The sequence below is a fragment of the Electrophorus electricus genome, chromosome 24 (assembly GCF_041902795.1).
Source record: "Electrophorus electricus isolate QZ-2024a chromosome 24, ASM4190279v1, whole genome shotgun sequence".
NCBI classification, from domain to species: Eukaryota; Metazoa; Chordata; class Actinopteri; order Gymnotiformes; family Gymnotidae; genus Electrophorus; species Electrophorus electricus.
Window position 1 is genome coordinate 9,634,097 of NC_137520.1, and position 17,183 is coordinate 9,651,279.

The 17,183-nt window shown below is 42.9% G+C and overlaps 2 protein-coding genes across 5 annotated transcripts in view; one reads left to right on the forward strand and one right to left on the reverse strand.

The window, feature by feature from the left end:
* Positions 1 to 9,722, reverse strand: part of dnah12 (dynein, axonemal, heavy chain 12) — a 25,754-nt gene extending 16,032 nt beyond the window's left edge. Inside the window, exons 1-26 of one of the 4 annotated variants that reach the window (XM_081707228.1) lie at positions 8,751 to 9,722; positions 8,246 to 8,454; positions 8,027 to 8,114; positions 7,898 to 7,924; positions 7,600 to 7,789; positions 7,282 to 7,360; positions 7,019 to 7,177; positions 6,143 to 6,338; positions 5,808 to 5,996; positions 5,368 to 5,521; positions 5,152 to 5,243; positions 4,896 to 5,074; positions 4,632 to 4,767; positions 4,417 to 4,542; positions 4,168 to 4,302; positions 3,880 to 4,073; positions 3,481 to 3,715; positions 3,117 to 3,302; positions 2,641 to 2,841; positions 2,322 to 2,516; positions 2,040 to 2,161; positions 1,667 to 1,949; positions 1,134 to 1,253; positions 883 to 1,042; positions 472 to 644; positions 170 to 322 (exon numbers count right to left, since the gene is read on the reverse strand). In XM_081707228.1, the coding sequence (XP_081563354.1) occupies positions 170 to 322; positions 472 to 644; positions 883 to 1,042; positions 1,134 to 1,253; positions 1,667 to 1,949; positions 2,040 to 2,161; positions 2,322 to 2,516; positions 2,641 to 2,841; positions 3,117 to 3,302; positions 3,481 to 3,715; positions 3,880 to 4,073; positions 4,168 to 4,302; positions 4,417 to 4,542; positions 4,632 to 4,767; positions 4,896 to 5,074; positions 5,152 to 5,243; positions 5,368 to 5,521; positions 5,808 to 5,996; positions 6,143 to 6,338; positions 7,019 to 7,177; positions 7,282 to 7,360; positions 7,600 to 7,789; positions 7,898 to 7,924; positions 8,027 to 8,114; positions 8,246 to 8,451 (3,978 nt within the window). In that variant the 5' untranslated portion in view covers positions 8,452 to 8,454; positions 8,751 to 9,722. The remainder of the gene's footprint in view (positions 1 to 169; positions 323 to 471; positions 645 to 882; positions 1,043 to 1,133; positions 1,254 to 1,666; positions 1,950 to 2,039; positions 2,162 to 2,321; positions 2,517 to 2,640; positions 2,842 to 3,116; positions 3,303 to 3,480; positions 3,716 to 3,879; positions 4,074 to 4,167; positions 4,303 to 4,416; positions 4,543 to 4,631; positions 4,768 to 4,895; positions 5,075 to 5,151; positions 5,244 to 5,367; positions 5,522 to 5,807; positions 5,997 to 6,142; positions 6,339 to 7,018; positions 7,178 to 7,281; positions 7,361 to 7,599; positions 7,790 to 7,897; positions 7,925 to 8,026; positions 8,115 to 8,245; positions 8,455 to 8,750) is intronic. The other 3 variants (XM_081707227.1, XM_081707230.1, XM_081707229.1) reach the window with 3 other exon arrangements.
* atp6ap1lb (ATPase H+ transporting accessory protein 1 like b) lies at positions 8,298 to 16,727 on the forward strand. The gene is made up of 8 exons (XM_026998129.3): positions 8,298 to 8,410; positions 10,436 to 10,643; positions 13,593 to 13,633; positions 14,142 to 14,227; positions 14,597 to 14,811; positions 14,996 to 15,046; positions 15,164 to 15,407; positions 15,546 to 16,727. Exons 2-8 carry the CDS (start codon positions 10,543 to 10,545, stop codon positions 15,780 to 15,782), a joined length of 975 nt encoding a protein of 324 aa, XP_026853930.1. The 5' UTR covers positions 8,298 to 8,410; positions 10,436 to 10,542; the 3' UTR covers positions 15,783 to 16,727.
* The last annotated feature ends 456 nt before the right edge of the window (positions 16,728 to 17,183 follow it).

A 17,183-nucleotide genomic window follows, 5' to 3' on the forward strand; every position in this document is an offset into this window, starting at 1 on the left:
AAATATAGCCTTGTCGGCTATGATTATCATAAACACTAATAAAATAATACCAGACACAAGAGCTGAATCTAAGTAAACAAAATGATATCAGCTATTATAGAAAACAAATCCCCTTTATTATTACTCACTTTGATTCTGTTCATCTTAATATGAGAGCAGCTCACATTACCTTCCCCATTGCTAGGTAGTCCAGGCCATCAGAGCAGTTGAAAACCACGCACTGCACAGCTAGGGCTTTGGCCAAGTCTTTAGTGGTTTCCGTCTTGCCTGTTCCAGCAGGGCCCTCAGGAGCCCCACCTAAGTTCAGGTAAAATGCTCCGATCTGTGATGGAGGCAGAAAACAAAAGCTGAACGCATGTTTTTCCTGATGTTAGCAGTTTTACGTTCACTACCTCTGAGCAATGTCTCAGTGAACCCAGCAATATGAAATGAGTAGGAAAAGTGTAATGAGGTCTTTGCGATTTTGTTTACCAAAGTTCGGTAGCATCGATCTGTCAAAGGTGTGATGACCAAGCGAGGAGAATTTCCCAAGTACTCATAAGCATACTTGACGTCACAGTTTATGATGCAGACGCGGACATTGTCATTAGTCCAGTAGTACCGCAGCTGGGCTAGCCACTGGAAGTCTGTCTCATGAGAAACCCCTGAGAAAGACAAGTAAGAAAAGAAAAAGCAAAAAAAGCAAATGAATGCCAAGTGACAATTAAGGGCAAAAAAAAAAAAAGAATACAGTAGTTCCAGTAGTTCCAGAGGTTGACTATTAGCATTTGACATTTTCAAAACCTTTTAAGATAAATATATTTAACAGCACAAAGAACTAGAAGGAGTCTATGATCAACACTGCCACTGCTACACTATCATATTGTGGATCAAAGAAACCACCTTTCTGAATCATTTCCATGACAACATCACGGGCATGCACGTCTATGGTGACCAGTGCTCCCAGAGTAGTGCGAGTCTGTTTGGGCAGTTTTCCCCTGACCAGCTCCACAATGTCCTTTAACTGGCTCTGCAGCTGGTCATAGTAGTTCTTTAGACCCTGCTAAACGAAGAGAGATACTAATCTTAATAGCTTCTAGAAAATAACAAAAATATACCAATTAATGTTTGCAATACCATGGGGGTTTCCTTACGCCAGGCCCACTCCTGATGGCTTCATGCACCTCTAGGGTCCAGTACATTTGAGAGGTACAGAGCACCACCTGGCCGGGCCACTCACGAACCCACTGATTCCTCTTGGTCTCTGGGTATGCCTGCAGTCCAGTACAAGTAAACACGTAGACAAGCCAATAGATATTTCCATGTACGCATATAAAACAGAACAGATGGAAGAGAATTCCTGAAAGAACACTGGAAAAGTACTGTCACTTCCAATCATAGCAAAGAATAAATTTCTTATTAAATATTCTTTAAATTGTGGATGCTATTTCTGTTTCTCTGTGTTCAACACTTTTGTGTTTTAAATTGAAAACAGAAAAAGGAAACAATATTCACTCAGCCAACAATAACCACTATATGACAGAACGGGTTATGTCTAAAGATCACAAAGCAAGAGAGAAACTATCGTTTGTGTGTGTATGTGTGTGAGTGAATCAGAGAGAGAGAGAGAGAGAGAGAGAGAGAGGGATCAAACACCACACATTTGTACAGCATTACAGAGTCTCACCAGCCTGGAGCAGTCAATCACGTGGCGGATGCTCCGCACCATCACATCCTCCACCTGAACCAGCCACTTCTCCACTGCCCCCCGTGCCTCTGAAGTGGAGATGGGCTGGATCAGGCCCACACGCTCCCCCTCGCTGCTGTACATAGCCTGGATGTCCATGTTGGGCAGGAAGTCCAGCTTGGCGATGCCCTCAAAACACTTCTTCAAATGAGGCTGCACGCGCAGAGGGTCCTTGGTCTCGGAGAGGATCTCCAACATCTCGTCATTCGACAGGAAGAAGAAGCTAAGAAAGGCAAACGGGAATAAATACTAGGATGACCTTTGGACAAAAACAACATTTATTGGGTTAAAATAAATCTATTTTAGTAGTTACCGTGGAAAGAATAGCCTTTTCTTTTCAAGGTAAGCATTCAGTCCTTTCATAATTTGCTCCAGAAGGTTGTTTGAGTCCTGAAGCTTTTCAAGTAAGCCTGGTAGTGATGTTGCAGCTAAAACCTGCAATACACAAAAGACTTTAAAAGTCATTGCTTGCTCAGGTTCAATCAAGGTTTAAAAGAAAACAAAGAAATATTAACATGCAAAATCTATGAGAGTCAAGAGAAAACAAGCTGATTCTGAAGATGTTTTTGTGGTGCTGCATGCATGCTGCCCTTACCTTTGAGTCCTTCACACAGTGTCTCATGACTTCTCTCCAGGTCCTGTCCACCATCTGGAACAGGCGTCCCTCCTCAGGCATCTGCTGCATGATGTCCTGCGAGCTGAAGATGGGCTCCAGGTAGAGCCACTGGGCCTGCACCTTCAGCCACTCATCTATGGTGTCCTGGATACGGATCAGACGCTCCTCCCAGGCCTGAGCAGAACAAGGGTTCAATGCTCGTTAATTCCCGATATACAATGCTGCAAATATTCATTTTAATCTAAACAAATACACTGACAAAGTTTTATAATTGCAATGACGATATGAGCAGACTTACCTTAATGGCTGTCTCAAAAGGCTTGATAAAGGGGGAGCCCCTCATGGTCTGGGTTTTCACTATCTGGTCATCCAGCATGGTCTGAATCTCATCCACGGCAGTGAGAATCGATACGCCAGACTCCCTGTATGCATGATGGTGGAATGACACAGTATCCCAGAGCTCCACCATATTCTGCATAGCTTTCTCCAGAGAGAATTCCTGTGTGTGGGTGTGAGGGACAAATTTAACAAGAGTTTCACATTAGGTAGATAAGTCGCAGATGAGATACATGTTCCTTGGCCCAAATAAAATTTCATTTTTAAAAAGACAGCACTGTAACAACATCCCTTCAGGTCACCTGTAACTCTACACCTATACAGTATAGATGAAAACTGTGTGTCTGAAAGTGACTCGTGTCATAATCTCAGATTATACTTCGCTGAAATGGGGTTAGTTCAGTCACATAACCCTTTCTTAATCAATAAAGTGCTTACTTTGCTGGCAGCAGCACTGATGGTTTCAAACTGTTCCATGTAAGCAGTGAGGTTCTGTTTGAGGACTTTGCGTAGGGTGGTCCCCGAGTTAGGCGTCAGGTCGTAGTTCACAATCTCAGACATCTGTTCCCAGTGCCGTGCCCTGATTCCTGGATTGCACAATACTGACACCATTGGGACGTGTTCCTATGAACAGAAAATAATAAGTTTGTATGTTGTTTTATCCGTATGCAGGTAAAACATTAAGGACACATAACAGTTCATAAATAAGAACAAAATAATACATCACTGCAGAAAGCAGCAACTGACAAGCACAGGGAGTGCAAAACAAAAATGATGCAAAATGAATTATTATTTGTTGAACCTTAAAATCTTTGATTTGTTCCATGATGCTGCTGCAGATAAGAGCAGTAGGACTCTCCTGCTTGTCTTCACTTCCCTCTCCAGACCTTCTCTTTACTGCTGCTGTTTTCTCCTGGTCCATCTTCTTCTCTTTCTGCTGAAAGAGCTTCAACATCTTGTAGATTTCTCTGTAGAACTCATCCACCTCCACTTCCATGCTCTCGCCATTCAAATCTAAGAAGGACCCATCCATCCACCTAGGCCAAATCATAGAATTAAAGAATTTGATTCAAGACAGAACCCGAGTATACATGTATCAAGAAAGACAAAGCACAATCTGTCGATGAACATCAAAACCTATGAACTTCTTTACATGGACCCTAAGGAACATGATTTGACAACACCTGATGACCCCACAAACCTCCTCTCAGTGCGCTGCCATTTCAGCACAAGCCCAAAGAGCTTCTGATAAGGTTCAGTGTTCTCCCTGAGGACCTCGACCTCTGGATAAGCAGTTTGGTCCCACTTGTAAAGGGCCTCTTCTTTGTTGATGAAGACTACAGACTCCTCGGCTTCCTGAAGCCTCTTCTGCACTGTCCTTATTTCTGTCACATACTACAGTGGAGGAACCAAAGAAATACTGTCACCAGAACCTGAGGCGGAATGAGGTCTGTTCATAAACTGGAAGATTCCTGGGGTGGTATTGTACCTGTTGCATCATTTCCAGCTCTGAGCACTCTGCAAACTCCTCCACCCTTCGGCTGAGTTTCTCCAGCTCCAACATCAGTTTCTCCCTCCTGACCTGAAGCTCCTGTTCTCCTTTCTGCTTGGCCTTCTCCAGCACCTGCACCACAGAACCAAGATAGCTAGTGTGAGGCATAATACATCGACACAACCTCACCTTAAGATTAGAAATCCATAATAAGCGCTTGTCACAACATTGACCGGTGAGTGTTACCTCATCATTGAGATCAAAGATTGGGGTGATATTTTGTGGACACAGCAAAACTCTAGAATTAAGCTCCAAGTCTTCTGCATCAAATAAGTGTACATCTAGTAGGTAATTCAACCTGTTATGCATTTCCTAAAAGAAAGTGAAATTGAGATTTTTAATATAATAAATTGTTTGGAGTTTTACAATTTGCAGATTGAAATGAAATGTGAAGAGCTCACCGATATCTCGCTACTGAGCTCTTCTAATCCCTTGTTCTTTGCATGATTAATGTAAGATATCATCTCCACCATGTCCTCTGTTGTCTCTGGGATTTTTATAGCCTTATCCTGAATAGTCTCAAACTGTTTACAGATTCTTGAAAACAAAACATTTTCCTATTTGTCAGTATTTCTCAGAACTGAACACAAGTATTTGAAGACATCTGAGAAGAGAAATGTGTTTAATACAATATATACTGAGAGACCCAGAGCAGCCAATCTTACTGGAGACAGTGTTCACGGTGTGTGCTGATCAATCGCTGTAAAAGATCCTGAGCGAAAGTCTTGGCTTTCTTTGCCAGCCCTTGTTTGAGTTCCTCACAGTCCAAGTAGATCATGTCAAAATGAATCAGTGAGGGGAGACTGGAGATCTCTCGGGACACTGCACGGAACTCCTCCACTTGCTGAGAGGAAACATCACATTCAGATACACATGACCGCATGTCATGGAAATGAAACTATACCGTGTGATCAAACTTACCCCAGCATATTGATCAAAGCTGTGCTCCTCCTCTAGAAACTTCTTTACCCGAGCCTGTGCTGTTCCATTAACTAGCCAATCATAGTTGTCAACTATAGAAAGAACTAGTGTTAATAAATCAGTATAGAACCTCAGGGACAACTTTGGTATGACGTGGAATAGTTTACTGTAAATCATTCATGTACAGTAATGACATTACAAATGTAGCAAACTCACAGTAATACTGAAAGTGTCTGCGAGGAGCTTCCAGGTTTTTACGGACAGAGTTCGTCAGTGTGTTCCGAGCCCATGTAAGAATGTGCTCTGCAAGTTTGGCATCAACTAGTGATTTATTGGCCTCTGCCTGCCAGGACCGAACTGTTTGGACTTTCTGTGGAATGATAAGATTCAGTAAATACCACCAGTCTTAGCTGAACTATTGACTCTAGAAATTATTGTCGGTTCTAGTTTGAAAAGCTTGCTTTTGATTTTTTTGCATATTAGATCAGAAAAATATGTAGTGAAGAGATGTCATCCTAGATTGGATTGTTCCATACACATTAGCTAGTTGCCTTAAGTTGTTCATACATGTATTGGATAATTGTTGCATAATTAAAAAAAACTTAGAAAAAGCTTAAATGTTAATAATATTTGGCACATAACACACCTCTTCTCACCTGCATTGTATTGGTGATCAAACTGAGAATCTGTAACACCACGTCTTCAATTTCCTGAACGCTGGGATAGAAATCCATCTTCTCATCATCGAAGGTCAGGTGCATCCTGAAGAGGGGGAGCTTGTGTGTATCGAGGGGCTCAAACAGGCTGACAAACGCCTGCACATTTCTCTCAAGCAGGGCCTTCAACTAAGGGACAAACACACAGCGAACACCTAGCACAGAAATACCTTATCGAGGTCTCAACAGCACTGAGTACTCAACATTTCTGATGGTTTTCAACAAAATAGTTTTTAGCTGATAAAGAGGTGAAACAAAGTGAATGCTTTGCTGACCTGATTGGAGAGAAGTGTTGACGCGCAGGTGTTAAAGGCCTCCAGCTTTCCTGCCCGGATTCCTTGCACAGTGTCTTTGCTGGTGATCAGATGGATGACATTTAGGAACCAGGTGTTCATCAGCTTCTTCTCGCTTCGCTCACACTCCACGGCCACTTTGTTCTTCAGGTTCTCACAGTCCACAGGCCCCATTGACCTTCACCCCAGGATTTCAGTTTAGAGTTCAGCAAAATGCTCAAAGATTTAAGGAGACAATAAGTAGGATCTTTATTAAGAGTAACACATATCACTTAAATGTAGTAATTGTGAGATGCTATGGGCAGATTGGTTGACTTTACTTTAGTGGTAAACAGAAAGTTATTGCTCTCATTTGTTGATGTCCTAACCTTAAAATTGAAAAGTGTCACTCGTCACACAATTATGGTCTAACAGATAAAGAGTCATTTCTATGTCGGTGTCACTACAAGCTTCCTGGTCAGTGGTAGGCTGATGATTTATAAGTTATGAGCAACATGTGTAAGCATTGCTGGCTGCACTGTATACTTTAATAGCCACCATGAGGGAACAACAGACCACAAACTTGCAGGCTTAACACTGGATTTTCTAAAACACTAAAGGAAACTGCTGGTGGTTTATTGCCATACTGAGCTCTGACAGCACAAACCACCAAACAATGATGTAAAAAGAAAAAAGCCTTAAAACCTTGTGCAATGCTTAAACATACAACTTTCTAAATATAGACCTCTGCTATTTTGGCTCACAATAAGTTATAACAGTTATAGCTGCAAATGTAATATAGTTAATTAGCAAGTAACTATTTATATATGTTTTAAATGCAAGTCATAATCAATTATTTAGTGACAGAAAAACAAGTACCGACAGCCTGACAGATCAACCAGAAGCAGTTGAGAGAATGTCACATGACAAATATCCAAAATTATTTTCATGACTGGGTGCAAGATGTGCAAATTCTCTTCTATCTTCTTTCGACTCTTGACAAAGCTGCTGTGCCAAGGTCTGGAAAAATCAAGAGTCCTGAGGAGACAGGAAATTACAGTAACTCAGCTGCCATGGGATCTGGAATCCAAACTGGAATTATGGAAGCTTCAAGATGCATTTTTAGACTTCTTTGCACTCACTTGGCTAAAGGTGGACTTTTCACGGCTGGGTCGGTGCCCTTTATTTGAGGCTTTATTAGAAAACTGTTGACTAAAAAAACTTAAAAGACTTATTAACTCACAACAGATTACAACAATGACTTAATAGCAACTCTGTAGCGTTTACTCATCTCTACACTTTACTTAAAAGTAAAAGTAAAAAAGTGACACAAAAAAGCAGAGCTATAAAATAAAAATCTGTCTTAACAAAACCCCTTCCCCATGACCTGCGTGCATGGACTATGACCATCGGAACGCAGAGCAGCATGGAGCCTGGTGAGCAGGTGTGCAGAAGCTCACCCGTGTGCTTGACCATGACATGGAGGAATTCCTCGCTGACCTCACGACACAGTTCCTCCAGCAGCTCCTGTCGGCCGGGGCCATGGCGGAGCGGCGAGGGCACACGGCTCAGGGTGGCGTCCAGCCACTGCTGCTGGATGGGCATGATGGGGCTCCTCTCCACGCACTGCTTCAGGAACGTGTAGTTCATCTGCAAAGGGTGGTGTGAACAGAAGCATAAAGGTGGGACAAGGGCCCTTAGAAGAAAGGAGAGCACTGGAACGGTGTATGCGCCAAATAAAAACCCAGAAGTAATTACTTGTCGTTTCCTTTCTTCATTGGTCATCTGTTACAGAAATAAAAAAGGTTTTGTGTTGGAAAGCTTGGAAAACTAAACTGAATGTAATGCTACATGATGTCAGGTTACTTGATGAATAGCATTCAGTACCGTTGGGGCGAACTTAAATTTCGGGAGAGAAGGAGCGACCGGGGTTGCGTCCTTGGCCTGCTTATATGCTTGCAGTGCACCGGCGACCCTATAATAGAATAACAATAGCAGCTGGATACTGCATAATTTATAAATTATGCCACAGGCACTGTGCAGCAACGCAAAACGTCACGATGCTTCTTAAAAACGGCTTAAATCCAAATTCTAGCAAAGACTGACATCATTTTCCGCAGTTCGTACTGCTGCTGTTTCCCTCTTGAGTGGCGCAGGAGTTTGCTCCGCACCGCTGTTCTGGGCTCCGTGCTGGACGCGACGCTCCCCGCCTGCCCTGCCGCGTCTGGGATGGGGGGAAGGACGACGTGCTTGCTCCGTCCACTTCCCGAGGTGGGTTTCACTGTGTCCGCTGAGGTAGGCATGTCGGACATCTACTGAAATATAAAGACGTGAATTCTCTTCCACTTCACCGCGCAGTGCTTTGTGCCAGTGTCGGCGCGCTTTGTGCCAGTGTCGCTACCTAGCTAGGTTAGTTAGGGAACGGCGATTTATCGGCCACTAGCTAGTTTGATCCCTTAGTTTGATAGCTAGCTAGATAGCTACGTGTTTCTATTTTAGCCGATGTCTGTCATAATACTCTAGACAAACGAGAGGGGAAAAAATGACACAAGCAAACGAACGTTTTTAATTTGATTGCAGCTCATTTTAAGGAACAAACGCTTCTTCTTACCGCTGCTGTTGAGAGCCAGTGTTCGTATTTCCCGACCCTACATGTCAAGCTAAGCCAACTCAAGTTTGTTGCCTGAGCGGTGGCCAAACATTTCGGTTGCCATGGGAATAAAAGCGGAAGCAATTCCAGTCTGCGCGTGTGTTTTCGTGTACGGGCTGCTGGCCCTCGTGCGGTCCTGCGTGTCTTTTCCTACATTAAACCGTTCAACGATTACGCCAAACCTGTTGAGCTTTTCTCATTGCACTCTCCTGATGCAAAAGCATTAACAGGCCGTTTGTCTGCCAAACACCCACCACTTTCATTCATTTAAAAAAAGACTGTGGTGATTTGTGAGTTGGCAGTACCTTTTTTTTTTTCTATAACGGCGCTATATTTTTTCGTAACTGCAATTCTGGGCCATTTTGTATTATAGCGAAATTAATATGATGCAGGAATCCTTTCTAGAAATCTCAAATCGACCCCACGCCAAAAAAATAAACACCGTAAAACTATTTATCTAAAATAGTTTTGAAAGAAATTCTGATTATTTATTTTTTTACTTTTTAAAACTATTTATTTATTTATTTAGGCAAAAGACATATTTGAATCGAGGCAACTCAGATGTAGTTAACACAGCGCAGGTGCAAGTGGGCATCAATACGGCCACAAGAGGGCGGTATTTCATAGGATTGCTGATTGTCGCCCTTGAACTATGTTGTTCAAGCATGGTCCATTGTAAGATGTCGAAGGTATTTACACTGAAAATTGCTTTGCATGCTATAAGCTATTCACAATTCACTCTTTTTAAAATTTTATATTACAATTCGTTATTCCATTTTCGGTTAACTGAACAGTAAGTTAATAGTAAGTCTAATCAGTTAAAAATATTTGGATTTCTATTGCTCATGCAGATCTTTGGAAAAAGGCAATGACCTACTTGGCTCACTAAATTCACAGCACTGCCACACGTTTGTGCTGTCTGAACCCTGACTTTTGCAATTCACACTGCATTAATTTGTAATTTCCTGGATATATAATGTTATTGAATTTGTTGTAGTTGGTTTGATTTTATGGTAAGAAAATATCAGTAGTTTGCTGTTACTTATTTAAATGACTAATCAACTAATAATATTGGTCATCATAATTATTTAAGATTATTAACATTTGTAATCAATTCTTTTAGATGTGATACATTGAAAGAGAACCCAGATAATCATGTGTTCCTACACCTTACTCTGTGTTTTGTTGGACATTTACCTTCATTAGATTCTTAGAGGAGTTATTTATATTTAACATGCGCATCTTATGTGCATACATATAAAATAACAAGATTGTGTACTGCAGTTCACAACAGCATCGCAGCTTTTTGACCTATCTTAAAACCATGTCATTTTTCCCCATAAGCAGATCTGTGTATTATTACACATCTAAAGTGCTTAAAGGTTAAAACTGTGCTCTTGGGATCAAGGTTTAAATATGTAAGTCCATGTGCTTCACATTTACTGACAGCTTTGTTTCTGTGAGAGCGCGAGAGAGAGAGAGAGAGAGAGAGTGAGAGAGAGAGAGAGAGAAGAAAGGGGGGGCGCAGGGAGGCGCAGGCATGTGCGTGTGGGAGAGAGAGAGAGAGAGAGAGAGAGAGAGAGAACAGAGCTGCAAGAATGAAGGCTGTGAGGATAGTGACGCACGATTATCTTCCCTCTGCCTAGCCATTGGCTGCTGTGCCCGCCCGTCACTGAGCTCAGGTTTAGGGATATGCCATCAGGGCAGATTATGAAGCAGAACTCGTCTTTGGCTGTCTCCTCCGCTGGTCTCCATGGCTGAACAGAGGCTCACCGTGCTTTTCCTCCTGCTGCTCTTTGCATTGGTTCAACCTGCCGTGCCCTTCGATCAAGTGCCTGCGATCCTGGACAGGAGGTAAGAGCAGTTCTTTCAGCTCCAGCGTGGTGGTGGTGGTGGTGGGGGGGGCAGTGTGGGAGGGGTGGTGAGGAGACAGAGTGATGCTGTGGAACTGATGCGCTGTCTTAGTCTTCTGCTGTGGCCAGTGAACACCAGGGAGCAGGTCGCTTATAGGAAAATATTGTTGAAGCAGCATTTTGGATCTTCCTGAGCTCATGTGTTTCTGTGTAATAAAGAGTAGACGCCGCCAAGTATCCGCTGACTTTGGTGCAGGGTTGTTGGGGGGTTTTTTTTTGGGTTTTTTTCGTTGTTGTTGTTTTTTTCTCGCGTCCTGTAACTGCAAGACAGTCGGACATGACCATGACAATGGGACATGAGGCAGTGCGCGTCCGGTGTCACGTCTGAAAGAATCTGTTTACAGATGCTCCTGTGCTGTGGGGAGTGGACCATCCCAGGCAGAGCAAGCAGCCCGAAACACACAGGAATCCAGCCTCCGTAGACTTGCTGCAGTGTTGTTTACATGTTTGGCCTGCATTCCTTTACTCTGTAATTGAATGGCAGTCAGATTAAAGCATACACTGTGTGCTTTATTATTTCAAATTTAAGTGGTAAATGTAAAATATTTTAATGGTTTTGTATTATATATGTTTTATGTAATTGTATGGGTTGTGTTTTCAATTTTTGGAAATTAATAAAGATGTGTATGTTATCTGTAAAAGTTTAGTGTAGAAACAACTCTAAAATGCCTCTATTTGTTCTTTATTCAGCCTGTGTTAGTAGGCTGAGTTTCTCTAAGGCTGTTAAGTATTACATAAACATCACCAAACTCATACAGGCTTGCCCATCACTTAGGCAGTTGATGTTACTTTTGAAAAAGCATGTGGCCTTGTTTTGTAAGATCTTTGTTTTGTTGGTACCATACTCCCACTTTGAGGCTCTTAGTTGAACTGAAAGAGTTACCATCTGAGAGCTAGGACATAAAGATTGAACTTGAGTATGCTGTTAGGACTACCAGAGGACCTAAGTGTTTGAACTAGTATATTCAAACATATAAAATATTCATTCCAATATATCTGCTAAGTAATTCACTAGCCATATCATACCTGAATATTTTACATTTACATTTAAGGCATTTAGCAGACGCTCTTATACAGAGCGACTTGCAGAAGTGAACTGCATATTTTGAACGAAAGTTATTTGTCTCACTGAAATACACACTTTCAAATATAAAGCAAAACAACATTAGGCCAGTCTGACTGGGCCTCTACCGGCTTTGCTCTGTCACTATGTGGAGGGACAGAGCTCTCTGCACAGCCCTGGAAGCAACGCTCCTGTGCTGTATTGAACCAGGAACAGCTCTCTGAGTAAAACTGGTTTAGTGGTTTGCCGCTCTCTCTCCTCGGGTTACTCAGAGTGACTACGTCATCACCAAAACAGACGGACCAGAAAAGCAGCAAGTGAAACTACACTGAAACCTGTCGTTTTAATCCGAACTAATGAAGTAACCTATTAATAGATAACGTGAGTTGGTGCAGTGCTGTTCTGCATCCTTTGTCGGGGTGGGGTGGGGTGGGGGTGTGGAGAGACAGAGACAGAGAGACAGAGAGGCTGACACATTTGTGAGCAGTAAGGTGAGGATATGACAGGAACGATGATTTTCATTGCATAAATGGCCAGTTCAGCACTTAGGACCCTGTCTCCAGTCATAACAAATGACAGCAAGCCAGCGCTCAGCTGCTGACCTCAGGAAACTGGCATTAAAACATAGGCAAGAGCATCTCCAAGCACACTCCAACGACACAAACACACCCGCAGCACCCTAAAGAGTCAGCTATCGTTTTTTTATCTCTGCGTTTCCAAATGTGGTACATGTGCGTCAAGATATCACCTTGCTGTCAGTTTAATGTTCCTGTTACTCTTGGGATATGGACGGGGGTATACAGACGTGCCCCCTGCATGGAGCGGTTTATTTTCCACTCGGAGCTAAACTGCTCTGGAAAACCTCCCGATCCACCTCAGCATGACAGAAGGGGGCCTGGCCTCTCCCACAGCAGATGAAGCCCAGTGCTGAATATGGATCGAGGGTCACCTGGTGCTCTCATTCCCACAGCGCACACACACACACACACATGCTCCAGCAGTTGTCCAGGTGAAGGATAGAAAGATATAGATAGAGGAAAGAGAAGGAGAGAGAGGGGGAGGGTGATAGGGAGAGTGACAGTGGTAGAGAGGCACCATTATGTTCCTGCATACCCGCATTTAGGAAGGATTCCTGCCAGACAGACCAGTGGACTTAACAGGGTTTTAAACTTTCCACTGCCAAGCTCATTATGGTGGTGATTAGATGTTTACATGTTTTGTCATGGGGTAATCGTGCAGGCTGAGGTGCACGATGGACAGAAAGAGGCAAGGTAGCGGACTCGTGCATGCACACACACCAGGGGCCCCACACGACCTCCCAGTGCACATCAGGAGTGAGACACAGGAGCTGTGAAAAACATGTCCTCTTCTAGAGGCAGGGATCACCTTATTCTATACCACTATTGTGTAAGCCGGGGGCCCACAGCCCAAAGAGGACATCTGATTTTGTCCCCCAGAAATCAGGGTCCTACTGTCATGCATCCAACACTATAACAACTTTTTGTCAAACTTTTTCTATAATAGTAGGTTCTTGTATGAAAAGTATGAAAAAATAAGACGTGCTCATCTCTCAATTTGCCATCAATATATGAATCATTTTGTATGCTGCTTTGTCTTTTCGACCACAAACATTACTCTTTTACCTCCAAGATGAAAAGCTTGGACTTGTTGAAATCTACATGAGTAGATCTACATCAGTTGGATTTCTGTCACTGACTTTGCATTGAAGATTGATGTGTAAGTAACTGCTTAACATTGTGAAGTGCCCTCTTCCAGTACTGAGTACCACATGATCTTTTTCTCGCGATTTCTTTTTGTCTGTCTAAGCTCGGAAGTCCCTCCTTATCAAGCTATCAGAATCAGATCAGGTCAGTATTGACTTTTACTTTTAATTTGTTTATTATTAAAAAATTTTGTTTAAGCTGCTGTGAACCCAATTAAAATGTTTAAAGTGTGTTTTTGTGACACATCACATTCAAAATACTTTAAAAATTTTTTAAAGTTTTTATTTCAAATGTGTGAAAGGACAATAGATTGTATGCACAACTCCACTCTTTATTGAATTTAGATCAATGATTTATTGATGATCATTGATGCATCAGTATCAATGACTAATATCCACATTTCTTTCCCAGTGTTTTCATTGGTTTAGGAATATATATATATATATATATATATATATATATATATATATATATATAGTGTGTGTGTGTGTTAATGATGTAAGTGCATGCAATGTTTTTTTCCTACTGGAAAATGAGAACAAATACTTGACTACGTGGTCCAAAATGAGGCAGTGATTCAGTGATTGGCTGGGCAGGATGACCTCACTATCCCGACTCCCCACTTGTCCTGTTTTCACATGTCGTGATACAGATGGAGTGGGTGTCGAGAGTGCAAGTGCCTCACGTGAGGAGAGCAATTCGCCTGCCGCTGAAAACCCACTCCGCAAAATACTGCAGGTATTGCATTTTCTCTGATCATCAGTGTGACCTTGGGCACCATGACTACTACCTCGGCCCAAATCCATTCGGTCCATCCTCCTAGACACTTATACAATGCAGGTTTAAAAATAACATACAAGAGAGTGAGAGTGAGTGTGTGTGTGTTTGTGTGTGTGTGTGTGTGTGTGTGCGCGCGTGCGTGCGTACGCATTTGTGTACACAACTTTGCCATTTTGCAAGAAATCACCTATGAATAGAAAATCATATTAATAATGTATGTATTTAATGTTATAATAGGACTGTCAGCTAAATGCGGTAAATATTTAATACTAATCACCACTTGTTCTTTCCTCTTAACAACTCTACGGATGGGGTTTGCATGCTCAGCCCAGAGCTAAAAGGAAGTTACTGCAGTCTGCAGCCTTGGGACCATACTCTCCTCTGAATGTAGCCTACAATGGCAAGATATGCATCCTGTTCAAGGCCAAAAGGCTAGCCATACGTTACAGAAACAACACGTTTCTGGACCTGACAGAGAGGGTGTTTGGTCCCAGTGCCCTTGTAGATACCAAAGGCTCAGTATGCACCAAAGAGAAAGCCACGTACGTTGTGTTGTCCTCTTTTTAAAAATCTAATTTTTTGGAGCTTGGTTAAATGAACTGAACAGATTTTTAAAGGTTTTTGGAATAGATATATGTTGAAAATTTGTTACGCTTATCACAGAGTACTGTTCATTTATATCATTTGTCGATCATTAAAAACTTTGGTGGTGTTTGTTGTCAACAGCCTTTCTCTCCGTTTGGGAGATGTAGAGGATATCAAGGGCCTTGTTATCAGGTGAACATCCTTTTTAATACCTCCTGAAAATGCCCAGTGCTGAATTGAAAGCATGTCCCCCTTAAAAGTTCATTCCCATGTCCTCATCAGCTTCCACGACCTCCACCTTTTCCACAGGCTCCAGATGTCCAACACATTCTACGAGTCGGCAGGCCAGAATTGGTTCACTCTGGACAGCGTTCATATCCACTACAACTGGAGCCACGAGGCCACGTTCAACGCCACCGAGGTCTACGCCCCTGCCACCCACTCCTACCACTGCCAGCACGTCAGCAGCTTACAGAAATACGACACCTTACTGGTGCCCAGCTCCCATACTGACAGCTCTGCAAACTGGCACATCACTTTCACAGACTTCCAGGTAGGTACTGCACACCCCACTTGGTTTGGTCCTTCAAGATAAAGAACAGGAGACCCCGAACGTGCCATGATAAAGGTGATGTAGCTTCTGTGCTCTCATCTGGAATTAAGGGTATGGATCCCTGTCTCCTGTCCCCAGATCCAGGCCTTCAACGTGCAGTCCAACAAGTTCGCCTCGGCCAGCGACTGTGCCACGTTCTTCACGCCCGCCATCCTCATGGGCCTCATCACGTCCCTGATCCTGCTACTGGTCCTGGCCTACGCCCTGCACATGGTGGTCCACCTGAAGCACATTGACCGCTACGAGGAGCACAAGGCCACCGTCTACTTCCCACGCACACCCGAGGCTGAGCTCCCTGACAAGAACAGCCTGTAGGGGGTGGCGTGGGGGCGGGGCGTGGCCGTGGTGCCGCCCGAGGGCCGACCGCGGACCTGCTCGGGACCGGGGGATGGAGGGTTGCCTCTCCTGATTCTGGACAGGCCGCGCCGTGCTCTCGGTCGTACTCCTGCCTGGCACTAAACTGCCCGATCGGCTCCTGGTCTTGAGGCTGGAGGTGTGAGGCGATCTGCCGAATCAGGGGTTTAATCCCAGGCTGGAGCCCAGTACACCTGCACGCACCCACGTTTCTCCAGGAGCAGGACTGGGAAACATATTGAGAAGGAGCATTAAGCTGTGAAATGGTCTTTGATCGGAGCACAACCGAGGCAGACTTTACAAGCTCTGACATGGCTGGGTACAAGTACGGCGGTCACAAACATACCGTATGAATATTCAAAAGGAAACAGAAGAAATGTGCAGAGAGTAAGACTGCCTGGGAAACAATGGTGACCGTGACCTGGTCTGAAATTGGGGTTCTTTTTTATGCAGCAGTGCAAAGGTCACGGTGTCATCCAGCTGCAATGAACTCCACGGATGCTGGAGGTTACTGATATTGCCAATTACAAAAAAATGTTTTCTGACTGCCAAAGTGGAGCATAACTGTTTCAGCCTTGACACTGACGGTAATAATGTGAATATGAAAAGTATAAAAGAATCAAGCAAACAAACCCTAAATGTACAGTGCTAAAGTAAATCTACTGTAGTTTTTTAAGTAATCCAAACACCACAGGTACAGTAGATTCAGGAATTCCACTGGACAAACTCGACTCAAAATATGCAGGTAGATGCTGTAGTTATTCAGATCTAGATTAATTCGGTACATGGCCACTCATTTTAGTATTTAACAATCTGCAAGTATTACATACCTTCATAACCTATATCAAAAATAGCATTGAAACTATGAAAGATCTTTTTTTTTCTAATTCAGAAATATCTGAAATATTGCATCACTATAATTTTATATTAAAATATGCCTATTTAACCTCCTTCTTCTTGGCTAGGCAGATTGTTTTAGGTCTACTAGACGCGCTTAGCACTACCTGAGGATTTACCGTGAAGTCAGTGTAACTATAGAGTGGCCCTAATGAACAAAAGCTGTATGATAACTCATGTAGGTGTTTAATACTCTCAGTATCATATTCACTAAGCCTCTATATATCTACAAGATATAACATCAGTAACTCATTATCGCAATAACCCAGAGCATGGCATTGACTAGTGATAAAAACCTTACCAGCACAGTTGTGGCACTCATGGTAGGGGTGTGCAGTGTGTTCATTTGGTCAGAATGGAAGCGAACTTACTTCCACATTAAGGTTTCCAGTCAATGTAGTTTGAACAATAAATTATCAGATCAAAATGGTGTGTGGATCGACTGGAATCATTGAACCGTTCCCT